The sequence below is a fragment of the Saccostrea cucullata genome, unplaced genomic scaffold (assembly GCF_032062105.1).
Source record: "Saccostrea cucullata isolate Sc308-1 unplaced genomic scaffold, CSIRO_AGI_Scuc_v1 ctg1352, whole genome shotgun sequence".
Classification (NCBI taxonomy): domain Eukaryota; kingdom Metazoa; phylum Mollusca; class Bivalvia; order Ostreida; family Ostreidae; genus Saccostrea; species Saccostrea cuccullata.
Genome location: NW_026921131.1, coordinates 86034 through 100438, shown reverse-complemented (window position 1 = coordinate 100438; position 14405 = coordinate 86034). Strand labels below are relative to the sequence as shown.

Here is a 14405-nt window from a genome sequence, read left to right as displayed (position 1 = left end):
CCCTTAGGTCACACGTTACAATATGTCGAATCAAAAAGTAAAATAGGAGGCGCACAATGGCGTTCCATTTGTAAAAGGCAAATACAATAGACTCTTACTGTCATTAAGTTTTAGTTCTTGTAGAGAGGTTAAATGAAAGGAAAAATTACATCAACCCACAATATGGCGTTTCAGTCTTGACTGTGTCTCATGCGATTTAAAATTTGGTGAGGCGAAGCAAAATTTCAACTTTATAAACCAATAAAGGTATTTGTTGTGCAACTGTTTTTCCCCACGGTCACAATGTAAATACTTTTGTCTTATCTTTTTAAGCAGAAGTTTAAAAATGTGATATCTGATCCAAAGTTGGTGTCAATGTTGTCATGAATTTATAAAAGTTCAAGCATAAACGTTTATGAATTCATTTAAGGAATAAAGAGTTAAAAATGTCTTTGATATATACCTTGATAATTTTCACTGTAGTGAAGTTAAGAGTAGTAGGTAGTTGGGGCAACTTATAGATATAAATCTCATTCAAAGAAAAACCCCACAATTATAAAAGAAAATAGATTATCGATGATTGTATGTTGTTTAACGTCCTATTCGATAATATTTCATTCATAGAGAAAAGTCACCTAAAACCGATGAAAGACATCAAATTTAGACTTTTACTGGGCACTACGGGTCATTGGGCGCTGAGGGACAGACACCGACATCGTGACACGGTGTCTCGGTTTATAAGGTCTCATCCGAAGGAACCGTAACTGCTGATGTTGTTTAGATACCGAGTTAACTGAGATGTATATGAGTAACTTCTTCACCCTCCTTTAAAGTCATCATTTCGCAAATTCTATGGTCGAAAGAATGATTTGGTAAAACGCTGACTAACTTTTTTTCATACAAATTCTGATGCCATTATTGAAACACTAAATTGTATACATTTCTTTTACTTACCTGATCATGACAAATCTACAAGAATACACGGCGGGTGTGACCGGTCGACGGGGGTTGCTTACTCCTCATTGGCACCTTATCGAACCTCTGATTTGAAAGTCTTAACGCAGCTGCTGATTTGTTTTGTTTCAAAGGACTCTTAGCTCCGTGGGGATCCGGGTTAGAATAGGTCCTCAGTACCCCCTTGCTTGTCGTAAAAGGCGACTAAATGGGGCGGTCTTTCGGATGAGACCGTATAAACCGAGGCCCCGTGTGACAGCAGGTGCGGCACGATAAAGAGCCCTCCCTGCTCAAAGGCCGTGAGTGCCGAGCATAGGCCTAAATTTGCAGCCCTTCACCGGCAATGGTGACGTCTCCATATCAGTGAAATATTCTGGAGAGGGACGTTAAACAGTATACAATCAATCAATCAATCAATCAATCAATCAATCAAAGGACTATTGTTCTTGAATTCCGTTACCTATGTCCACATTTCATTCTTTTAAAAAACTTTACAACAAAATTATGATTAACATGAACTTTGCGAGATTTTTTGTCTTTTATTTTCAATTTTACTTGCTTAAATTGCAAGTTAAATGATTATTTTATAAAAATCATAAGTACATAAGTGCATTTGTAAAATTAAAGAGAAATTAAAGGGACAATTGATTGTTTGAGTTTTAGTCGGAGAAATCATTCAAATTAGCATTATGTGAATGAAGAACATCTTGTAAGAACCCAAGTATATTTTGGTTACTTTAGTAAGCTGTTTCGACAATCCCAATATTCTAACAATTTCAAAAAAAAGAACCAAAGAGCAAACCGTCATTCATCACAATAAATCTTAAATATTGTCTTCTCCCAAAAATTATGAAAAAGAAATATCAGCTCTGAACAATGTCATTTATTTTGGAATTGAAAGCTTTCAAGTTATCGATTTTGCTTGCCGCAATTCTATCCCCGATTTCCTCCTCTTAAGCATTTGAGGTATTATATTGAAGTGTATCTGTAACAAGATGTTGAGCACCTCTATAGATAATGAAATGTCCTTATCTAGTCAACTACTTGTGTAAAATAAAAGTCTCATTAGAACATGTATTAGCTAAGAGAAAGGCCTTTAAAAATAGCAAAATATATTCTACTAGGCAAAAGATAAATCTAAATGATAATTTAGAAGAATTTATGGTGGAGACTGCTTTGAATTTATAATTGCTTGTTCGTTTTCTATCAATCCGTCATCCTAAATACCAAGAGTTTATGTTGGATGACCTTAAAAATGAGATACATATTTTATTTAAAGGCAAACATTTCATAGCAAATTATAATAAGGTATTTTGATTTATGATCGTTTAAGTGAGTTCCAGTTAAAACAATGTGCTACCAAACATCGTTCTTTTCTTTTCACTAAAATATTAGCAAAGGGCAGAAGCTTTAGAAGTACTTCATAAAACGAAGTGTGAATCAAGTTATTGATGCATTGAAAAATAGAAAATAAAAATAATTCAAAAATACAGTGCAAGATTTTACCAGAATCACCCATATCAAAAGGTGCGATTTAATTTTTTTTTTCTTTCAAACAATTGCCCACAAAGAATGTAAGTCCACACTCTTTGACCTTAGGTTGTTAAAATTGAAATAAAATTGAAACCCAAAATTATAGATAATTTGTTTTTGCATATTACTAGTCTTCTGCAAATAAATTAAGTTTAAAAAAATTCTCAATGTACACACAAGACCTCTGTGGTTTATATAAAATCGAATAAAAATAAACCAATTGAAACCAATGACGTCGCTAAGCGCGAGTTTCGCAATGTATAATTCTACGTGTAAGTACTTTATACCGCCCGTGTTTGTTTCAGAATAAAACTGTGTTCTTTGAAATCGCCCAGTTTTAAAATCGCCCTTTTGTGAGAAGGGCGAAAGAGGCAAAGATAAAACGGGGCGAAAATTTCCCCGTATAATGTATACACAAAAAGATTTTAACAAAACCAGACATACCAAAAGATACGATTTTTTTCCCAACATTGCCCACATAAAATGTTAGTTCATACTTTTTTTACCAAAGGTTGTTGTTGTTTCAATGCAATTGAATCCTAAAATTATAGATAATTTGATTTTGTATTTAGTCATCTACAAATAAATTCGGTTTAAACACATTCTTATTACTCACAAGTCCTCTGTGGTTGATATAAAATCGATTGAGAATATATCAAGGTTATTTTAAAAGCAAATCTGCAAACAATCTGTTTGGATTTCCAAGGGTTTCTTATTGCACTTCTCAAATTGCAGGTATTCATACGAAACAGAATTATTTAAAATTCCCTACATACAAAATGAAAAATATCTTGCTTCGTCCTATGATTAAGCATTTAAATATGTAACGGGAGAGGAGAAAAATGAAGCGGACCAGACAGGTATTAAAACCCGGACCCCCTGAAAATCCGGTCAGGTGCTCCACCAACTGAGCTATCTAGCCACCATCATTTTAACATGACTGCTTAACAATTTGGTTACGTTAATTCGATGTTGAACCTGAATTAAAGAGACAGAAACAATAGTTCATATTTGGGTTTTTTCTCGAAAAGAATATTAATGGTAACCTGAAAATCAAGCTTTTTCATAAACATGATGATTTCAATATTCCAATGTTCACTTTCCCATATCTATCCTAGCAATTTACCAGAAAATCTGCATATTGAGTTTATTTCTCCCAGTTGCTTCAATATGCAAGAGCATGCTCTGAGTACTTGCTATATCTAAATCTCAGCAAGTGTCTGACAGATCATTAACAGTCTATATAATAACCAAGTTAGAAAATATAATATATCTTTGATTGAAATGTTAATTGACTTTCTTCATCGAAATAGCCTGCTTCTCAATATGAGTTTAAAAAAAAAATAAATGAAAGGGAAGAAAAACAAATGAAACAACAGAAAATGTCAAATTGCTAATATATTCATTCTAACTTGATGAATACTGTGTATTTCCGGTTGACCGATCATCACTTTAAGGGTACAGGGTGGACGTGACCGATCTGATGGGGATGGTACGTCTTCCAGATCATCTCATCCCATCTTCGTTGATTTCATTCCCGTTATGTTTAGCTATTGTTTGCTCATAATTTGTATTCTTCCAATGGACTTTAAGCTTGATCACTGTTCGTTACCTTCTTTTTCAATATGTGAACAAAGTATTATAATTATGTATAATTTATGGTTGACTTAATGAATATGTCGCACGCTGGCTTATTGCTTTAAAATAGAAATCTTTATCAACACATCTTAATTTTGTAAAGGTATTTTAGTGTAAAAAAAGATTGATAAACGTACGTAGCAAACCTTTAATGTACAGTTCATTCGATGAGGCACCTTGCTGCAGGTTTATATATATGAACTTTTTTTAAAGAACCACTTAACTAGATGTTAAGAATAGTAAATCAATCAAGACCTTTTAAAAGAGGACATCAATCATTATCAAGTATGCGCAATTATCAGCATATAATTAACTTGAATACCCAATTCCATGACAAACAATATGATGCCAAAGTCAAATCTGTTTTACAGGAGACACATGGCACATTGGTTGCCATGTACAGGGAATCGTTGCCTTGGGTTGATTAAGTAAAAAAAATTAATAAGAGCAGCATTTCATTGTCAATTTTGCTCAACCACATTTTTCTGACTTAAATTGAATAAGCCTTAATAAGATTACACGTATACACCCAAAATTACCTTTTTTTGCCTCATTGCTATGGAGAAAATGTTGTTGCTATGGAGATAAAGAATAATGCAATATTCAATAATTTTCTAGGGAGTCTTAATTTAATTATACTATTTTAAAATTTGTATCTCGTTTATCATAGAAAACAGTTCATTTGATTTTTCCGTAAACTTTTTACATTAATTCTCATTTTATGCATCAAAACGACCATATTTGTTGCTAGGCAACAGATTCGATTTTCAAAAGAGCCCATGGATTTGACTTCAAAATCTAAAAGAGAAAATCCTCTGCTTTTATGTGAAATACACACAACAACTGTATTAATCTGCCCATTGTTAAAATTTGGCCTTGAATATTGCCAAAATCACGAAAAATGCTGAATCAGCTAAAATTGTAAAACATGTGTACCTTCCAATGTCTAGCACAGAACTGACTTAAGACCTAAATATTTTTTATTACATTGTTAGAACAATTTGAATGTGTATCTTTATTACACCAATAAGTAGGAATAATTCTCATTGTATTAACATGTTATTCTAAGCCTTAAAGATAGGTGATTTTTGGTCCATCAACAGTGAAAAATCTGCCGGTTGCTAAGGAAATTTCTTTGGCCGGGTTTCCATGGTAACCATGACTCAAAACATTTTTCATTTTACATACACTGTTCATACTTCAAAATAAATCTGTGAGTGGAAAATCATCAAATTCTGAAAGCCTTCATGTATCACTTTCATACAATTTTGTCTGATTTTTATATGGAGTGGAACTTAATTACAGAATATGCTTGTAAGATTAATATTTTCATAGATGTCCTTGTAATGTTTAGAAAATATTTTTAGCTCACCTAAGGCACTCAGGTGATTTACCGCTGAGGCTTCGTCGTCCTTTCATCGTCGTGCCTTAACGTTTGAAGAGCTTCTGTGGAACCGCTGAAAAGAGAATTTTGACATATAATATAGCTGGATGAAAGGAAATCACTGTGGATTTTATAATCCCTTAACCCTTACCTTGTGCTTAAACCATCGTAAATTATAAAATATTTTTAAAAACTTCTTGACATGATTGTTATACTAGTATGTAGTAAGTCCTCCATCAAATTTGTTAAATTCATAGTTTGGTTTTGGGTTGGGCTTCTTATGTGCTATACCGTAGTTCAAATGAATAAATATTTCAAAATTCATCTTTACCACATACTGTATATTGAGCGGACAAACTATTATGAACAAGAATGACTTTTCCGAAATACCGGCCGTAGTGAAGTCGTGGACCCATGGGTCTGAAGTTAGGGTTTCGCACTAATGGCCATATAATTTATGTATATGTACTTTAAAAATCATTTTTATATAACGATTATATTGCGTGGATTAATTACAATTCATGTATGCCAAGCAACACACCGTGGAGGACGAACGCTTAACAGATTTTCATCGTACGTACATATGTAATTACGAAATCGTAAACTAGACAGTTATTCCTTAAATGAACCTTATTGTGGCGAAAACTATCGTGTCTGATGTGAAATGTAACTCGGCATTTTCACGATCTTAATTTTCAGTTGATCTTGAATGGTGGTCATCCATTCTTTCTTAAAGAAATATTAATATTCCTTTAAAGAAAATAATAAAAGTAAAGTTGTTTCAGCGGAACATCATTTATTTACGATTTTCCCAACATTTCTTTATTCAAATTACCATATTAATTACAATTTTAGGCGGTGCAAGCTGTGATCCCACCAAATGCTACGCCATATTGGGCATAGCACTGACCGGAAGTAACCAGCCCCCACAGAATGTCAACAACTGGTACTATAAGATTAAAACAATTACTTCTTAAGCAGTTATTTTTAATATTTTAAATATGTCTCAGCATACAAAAAATTTTTTTTAAAAATGTTAAATTGCAGATTTGCAAAGATATTATATTTATTTTTTTGGCAGTGAAAAATATCCGATATTCAAGAACTGTGTGGAGACACAAAGACCCTCTTGTGAGGGTAACATAATGTTCTCCATGTTTGATGAGGCCTATACCCAGCTGACGATGGCGTGCGTTGGAGGAGTAATGCCAAGTAATGACAAAATACTGTAATTTACGATGTTTTTTTCAGTATCTCATTTGTCATAGATAGAAATTATTATGAGCAGACTCTTAAGTGTTGTTTAACATCACGCTATCATTCCGGTTTTTTTTTTATATTTGATATTTTTGAAATTCTAGGCATGGACAGTAAAAACTGTAATGTTACGGGCTTTGGAAGTTGTCTAGAAGAAGCAGGATGGCAGCTTTCTAATGCGAAAAAAGTCGAATATGGCTGGTAGGTACAGGAAAAAATACAGCTTTTATAAATATTAAAATAAAACAATCTAAGGCAGTAGATAGTTACTTCTTCATGTAAATTAAATAAGAGCATTTAAAAAAATCAATACGAGCCAGACAATCAGCATCAATATGAGAGAATATTGTATACATACACACATTCTTGTACTATTCCACTTGATTTTATAATAGTAAGTTAAATATATGTGAGATTTAAAAAGTGATCAACTGCTTTTTTATTTGACAGTGATGTCGTTTCTACAACTATGTTGTGTGTGACCAAGTTTGTGTCTGGGTGCAAGAATCATTCGTTATTTAAAATATCAAACCCAGCGATAAAACAGCTTCATGCCGCATGCAAAGCCGGTAAGGACATAATTTAGAATATTAATATGACGGAATTTCATTTCTTTAAATATTCAACCAGTTTCTGTAGTATATAGAAACGTACTGTTTCTTGGAACTATCCTTTTTCTTAAAAGAAAATATCAAAATTGTGCACATAGTCCTCATAAATTTATATAGCTATTTATGTTCCTTAGTTCTATTGCAAAACGACTGAGCTTGTTTTTTTTTTTTTTTTTTTTTCTTGTTTTTTCTTTTGTTTGGTAAAAGCAGAAAAAACAAATAACATCAAGTAGAAGTGAAGTATGTCATTTATTAAAGTAAATGACGAAAAGAAGTAAATCACACTTAACAAAATGGGGGTCAGAAAAATGGACTCAAATATAGAGTATTACACATGTTAAGCAAAGTCTTTTTCCAGAATTGTAAAATTATTTGCTGCATTGCCCATGGTTCAGAACCCAGTGAGTAGTCAGGTTGAACAAATATTTTACATATGATTATATTTCTTTTTAAAAATCTACAAGATTATTAAATCAAACCCGTATATACATGTAGGATAAGATGTATTTTTATACCATTTTTGAATTTTTGTCAGACACTGTTTTAAAATTATGGAAAAAAAATAGGCGAGGTCCTTAGTATTTTAAATCATTTCAAAAATATATTTCTCCAATTCATTAAAAAATAAAAACTCTAACAAAAAATTATAACCAAAGCTCTTTAACTTATTTGCTGGATTCTACTTGTAGTTGAGTTTTTATTTTTTTAATGAATGGGGGAAATATGTTTTTGATTATATATTATGATTTAAAATTTGAAAAAGAAAAGAAATCATAAAATATACAAAAATACATGTACAAAAGAGCATTAAATGTGATTTGAATTATTTTTAAATTATCTTACATTAATCATGATCCTCTAGGTGAAAATATTTTAGGGAATAAAAAATTATAGCCGAAGCTCTTTAACTTATTTGCTGGATTCTACTTGTAGTTTGTAAGGGCGGATGCCTTAATGGATTGGATTTTCCAGTTGAGAACTTCACGTAAGTATCCTTGTATTTATAATTGGTTTTTTTTTATTCTCCTCATAACATCTTTACAGTTTAGATTCCTGTAGAATATAAACACTGTTTTAAAACTATGAAAAAAAGGCGAGGTCCTTAGTATTTTTACTGTGGAGATAACTTATATTATGGTTTGAATAAATCTAAAACTTCAAAAAACTTATGATGAAATATCTTTTAGTGACATACAGAGATCTATATTGTGTCTGGAATCAGAACTTGAGAACTGTCCACAGAATAAAGACATACAAAGGAAAATTCAGGGATTGAAAAACCTTTGTTCTGACATATCTAGGAAGACAGGTTTGAGTTTTTATTTTTTAATGAATGGGGGAAATATATTTTTGAAATGATTTAAAATTTGAAAAAGAAAAGAAATCATAAAATATACAAAAATGCTTCCTCTTAAAATTGCATCATTGGCCTTTGAAAGGTATGAATTCCTTCAAGACTTGTCTTGCCAGCTCCAAAATTAACCAGAACTGCAAGCAATTCTTAAAACCATCTTTGCAAAAAGAAACGGAAAGTAATGAATGCAAGTAAGTGTTACTATTTCCTTATGTTAAAAAGAAAGATTGATTTCGAATTTTTTAAAAAATATATATATTTTGTATTTTTTTTTCATTCAAATAATTACATGTAATTGAAAAAAAACGATATCCAAAGCACCCCACAAGAATGATTTATTAATAAGTTTTGAAAATGTTAATTTTTTGTGGCCTAGAGTAAAGATATAGTACCCAAAGAAAGCAAGCTACATATTTATGGTCACGAATAATTTTTAATGGGCTTATGTAGGTTTATACATTGTACATGTAATCTTTGTAGTTTGTACAAAATTCACATAAAGACAAAGTTATATACATATATATATATAGTTCTGACTACCTCTTCTATTTTTTATAATTTGGTATCACAGAAGAATATCAGATTATTCATCATGTGCTACGATGGCTTTACCTACCTGTGAAAATGAAGAAATTAAGGAATTTGTATCAGAAACTGCTAAAACACTTGCGAGTTTGAATTCAAGGCGTGAAGGTGGAATCCAATGTCAATCAAGTAAGTTTAAAATTTGCGGTAAAATAAGGATATTACAAGCTTGCTTTCTTTTCAGTTCATACATGTTGCAGACACTTCAGAGAAGTAGTACTTAGCTATCAGATCAACAGAACCAATAACCCTGCCAAAAGGATATGAAAAGCGTGTTTTTGTACAAATGGCTATATTCGAGATGTTAAAGATTCTATGTTGTTTATTAATGTCAGTGAAAATCGGGGGAAAAAGCATGCCATGCCAGAGGGTAGGAAATAAAATATGCTATGATAAATAAATTGTAGGGTTGGTGAAATTATGCTCTCTTTGAATCCGTTGTAATTGAGGAAGAGTTAAACAATTATTTTTCTTTACAATCTATAAATTGATCATGTTTTAAGCTGAAAAAAATATTTAATACAATAAGTGTACTTAAGAGCATCAAAATAAGTTTATCAGTATCATTTTCATGAGTATCATAAATATACGAAAGCCCAGAAGGCTCATTCGAGATTCGAGTTTCCAAATACGAGATTCGAAATTCGAGATTCAAAATTCGAAATTCGAGATTCAAAATTCGAGTTTCGAGATTCAAGATCCAAACGAACCAATCAAAAGCGGGTTCAACATTTGATTATTTCCCTTTATTATGTTTTTACTATCAAGAAATAGTTCAATATAATTATATCAAATGGGTCATTTGATTAAATTACAATGCAAGAAAAAGTCTTATATATATTAGAGGGAAATTTAAATAATTAATGGAATTTTGATCAGCAAAAAATATATTATAGATTCTTAAATATTAAATAGATTTCATATATCAGGAGTATATATATTTTTGAATTCTCTACTAAACTTAATTTTTATGCATTTACTGTGTTAGGAAAACCACAGATACTTGTGAAAGGTACCCCCCCCCCTCCCTCCCCCCTCGATATTCAACCCTAGGGCTTATTGGACATTTTTTTCACAAGTTTTATTTATTAAACTTATTCATCATGTATACAATAACAAAAAATTGTAAAATCCCCAGAATAATCGCTCAACACCCCCCCCCCCCAAATACCCACTATGCATTATAAGAGAAGGATATGCCACTCCAGTCTGTTTACGTTGTACCCCCACTGGTGTTAAATGCATTTATTTTGTTTTAACTTTATATGTCGATTCACACTATCTCTACATATACAATGTATTTCCAGGGGCGGATCCAGGAATTGAAGTTAGGGGGCGCAAGGGGGTCTGGGGGCCACCTTGAGGCCCCCAGTGGATCCAGGTGGGGGCCCAGGGGGCGAAGGCCCCGGAAGCTCTTGGATTCTAGAGGTTTTGCAGGGTAAAAATGAGGTCTACCGAGTAGACATTTAAAACATTTTCTCGACAAACTATGTTTTATGCTAACTTGGACAATTTTAAGGGGGTGCGCGCCGGGCGCGCCCCCCTTAAATCTGCCACTGATTTCTGTCTTAATCCATGCTATCGGACTGACTCTGCATCACGTAATAATCCCACATTTTTTCCGTAAACAGCTTTCTTTCTTGTAAAGTAGGGTAATAAATAGTGTTTTTTTTGTTTTGTTTTTTTTTTTTTGGTTGAGCGATTATTCTGGGGGTTTTACGCCAGCGATTTTTTCGTATTGTAAGGCTACACATAACAGAGAAATAAGCCCCGGGGTTCAATATCAAGGGGGGGGTCTTGTCCACACGTACCTGTGTTTTTCTAAAAATTAAGACAAGAAACATGTATTGACGTAAGCCTCAAAAATCGGCCGCAAACCAATTAATGTTCCTTTTATGAAGCAACTAAAGACTATGGTGGTCTGTTTTTAAAATATCTTATATTTATCTTTTAATATATATCCTCGTGATATTAAAAGCTTGTGTTCTACATTGCATGATTTGCTTAATTATATAATGCATGTTCAGTATTAACCCTTGGTACTCTGCGTCAACAACTTTTGAACCGTGGGCCTGTATGGCATTTACATTAAAAGTTTAAAACTAAAATTAAATGTAATCTACAACTAGATATGCAGTGTAGTTTAATTTAATAAAAATGCAGCAAATATGTTGGTATCCTTGCTCTCTCTTAGAGGAAAAAACTAAACTCCCTCTAGATCCGCCACTTCATTTCTTCTCTTTGAGTTGTAGCGGGAAAATTCTTGGCACATTGTAAAACGTGCATTATCCTCGTCTGCTAAGGGCCAAATCTTGTAATATTTTGTAGCCTGCTAAGTCTTTTAATGAATTTACATTTAACCATATTTTTCAAAATGTTTATATGTGTACATATGTACACGTCATTTTAAAATAAATACGTACAACAAATCCCGTTTGAATAGAAAAAGTAAAATTGTGTAATATACATAACGCGGTCTTTGATTTAGACTACGCCCCTGTCTTAATTTGCTCCGCACTTCAAACATATCTAAATTTCTAAGTCAGTATTGGATGAATTATTTACCTCATTCTTCATAAGAATTTTTAATTTTATGTTTATTGTGCGTTTTTCTTTAACCTTAAGACCGTCTTTTTAAATATACTATTACATTAATGTTAAATATTTTTTATTTAAATTGTTTTAACTCCGCAGAAACGCACAGCGACTTCGAACTTTCATATCATATAACCGACCATCTCCTGGCAGCCGGTAATTTGTCATCAATACAAAAATATAATTATATACTCCTGATATATGTAATCTATTTAATATTTAAGAATCTATAATATAAATTGAAATATTCATTGCGGATCAAAAATCCATTAATTATTTAAATTTCCCTCTAATATATATAACACTTTTTTCTTGCATCGTTATTTAATGAAACGACCCATTTGATATAATTATATTGAATTATTTCTTGATAGTAAAAACATAATAAAGGGAAATAATCAAATGTTGAACCCGCTTTTGATTGGTTCGTTTGGATCTTGAATCTCGAAACTCGAATTTTGAATCTCGAATTTCGAATCTCGAATTTCGAATCTCGTATTTGGAAACTCGAATCTCGAATGAGCCTTCTGGGCTTTCGTATAAATATCTTAAAATAAAAACAATGGCTTTTTAATGGGATGTGCGATTCAAATTAAGGTCGTTGCAGTCAAACGTAAGGCGTCAAGGAAGTCCGATCGCTCCGTGATAAGAAGGTTGTGAGTTTGAATCTCGTCTGCGAGACTGTAACTGACCTAAGTCAAAAAAAAACTAAGACGTCATTCGCCATGCCCTCGGCAGTTTGAAGTGAATGTTGCTGGTCCTTCAGATTAGACCTTAAAATCCGAGGCCCCGTGTCACAGCAGGCGTTGGCACGATAAATATCCCTCACTGCTTAAAGACCCTGGGTGCCGATTAAAGGTCAAAATTTGAAGCTCCTCAGCGGTATATGACAATATATTAGTGAAAAATAGGAGCAGAGCAAACACGAATCTCTTAAACATCAGGGTTAAAAAATTGAAGCTCTTCATCAGTATATGGTGACTTCTCCAAATGAGTGATCAGAATAATTAAACCACAAATACAATAAATCAATCGAATAAAAACAATGAAATTCATTTTCCAACGTGCTGATGTAAAAATTGTGAAAGAAATTATTGTATCTGTAGTAAAATAAGTTTTAGAATTACCACAGGTACAACATATATTCTATGTAGTTAAAATACAATTATTTTTCAGGTGACGGTAGAACATATTTTCCAGATATGTGGATCCTCCTTTTCACAGGTTTCCTAACGTGGATGACCATTTTTCAGTAAACGACTACCTCAATATTGTTTTATTATTCTGTAAATACATTTTGTCTTCAATTTTTACATTTTTTTTCTTGTAAAGCTGGTTGTATTTAAAACGAGTGCATAGTACCTGTAACACTGTGTTCGTAAATAATCGTATGGAAGTATTAGTTTTTCTAGAATGCGTCTGATATTTATTTATTTATACTGATAAATGTTTTCCATTGTAAAGAAAATTCACTAGAATGTTAATCTGAACTCGTGCTCACACATGGTTGAAATGCATTCTAATTGAAGCAGCTATTTGAAGATATTTAACTGTTGCATGGAAGACAGTTTAAAGGGTTTTTACTAATTAACAAATATGAGCATTTTTTTTATAGATGTATGAATGCGATGAAAATACAAAAATACATTGAAAAATATTTAAATATTTTAAGGGAAAAAATTAAAACGAACTTTGGAATGTATATTTTACCATACAAATTATTGATAATTCCTTTATATTCTGTAATGGTGACATTATTCAGTTTCCAAAAATATGATTGTAATTTTCATTATGGAAAAGAAAGTTGTTTTTTTTTAAATTTGTATAGATAATATATGTATCTTATGAAAAACAATCATAAAATATGCAATATCAATATGTGTTTCATTTCTTTTAATTACGGAATGAAGCTAATGTCATCTTATGTTATGCGATGTAACATAACTTGGGACAGTTTACGCTTTACAAACAACGAAGCGGTTCATAAAAAAGCGTAAACTGCCCCAAGTTATGTTATATCGTATAACATAGTTGACATATTAATGCCAAGCGGAGTATTACGTTTTTGACGTAACTCATGACCATTGTGACGTAGGCAACTTATGTTATACGAAATGGATTAAATCCTTTACCCGATCAAATGACGTGTCACAACTAAAATTAAATTATTTACATGTAACATGCAAAATGTATTTGCAGAGAGATACAGTGAATATGTAGCACATGTTTCCCGTTTTTACTTGAACATTTCTCTTTAAACCCACACTAAAACTAAGAAAACAGAGAATGTTTCATTTCATTTTATTTATGATTTTTGCTTTACAGGTTTTTTTCTGAAGGAGCATTACTATTTATTTAGGAAACATAGAACACGTTTAAAATCTAAATGGTAATTTAAGGTTGATTATTTACATTAGAAAAGTCAAACACAAAAAATGGCTAATAAATACACAAGCAATTAAACAAGAGAGCTCAAAATCAGATTAGTTAATAATTAGTTAATAATTTTTTTTTT

The 14405-nt window shown here is 31.9% G+C and overlaps 1 protein-coding gene across 1 annotated transcript; it reads left to right on the top strand.

Moving 5' to 3' along the window:
• The first annotated feature begins 5902 nt into the window (after positions 1–5902).
• Positions 5903–13705, top strand: LOC134259241 (uncharacterized). Its single transcript, XM_062741842.1, has 10 exons — positions 5903–5913; positions 6225–6434; positions 6570–6700; positions 6850–6946; positions 7196–7314; positions 8290–8341; positions 8544–8665; positions 8796–8901; positions 9282–9424; positions 13067–13705. The coding sequence occupies exons 1-10, from the start codon at positions 5903–5905 to the stop codon at positions 13144–13146; spliced, it is 1071 nt and encodes a 356-aa protein (XP_062597826.1). The 3' UTR covers positions 13147–13705.
• The last annotated feature ends 700 nt before the right edge of the window (positions 13706–14405 follow it).

Bases quoted from the DNA above. Each gene is read 5' to 3' on its own strand.
- LOC134259241 (XM_062741842.1), top strand. The intron at 6,701-6,849 runs GTAATGACAAAA...TTGAAATTCTAG, and splicing joins CGTTGGAGGAGTAATGCCAA to GCATGGACAGTAAAAACTGT. The intron at 8,666-8,795 runs GTTTGAGTTTTT...GGCCTTTGAAAG, and splicing joins TGACATATCTAGGAAGACAG to GTATGAATTCCTTCAAGACT.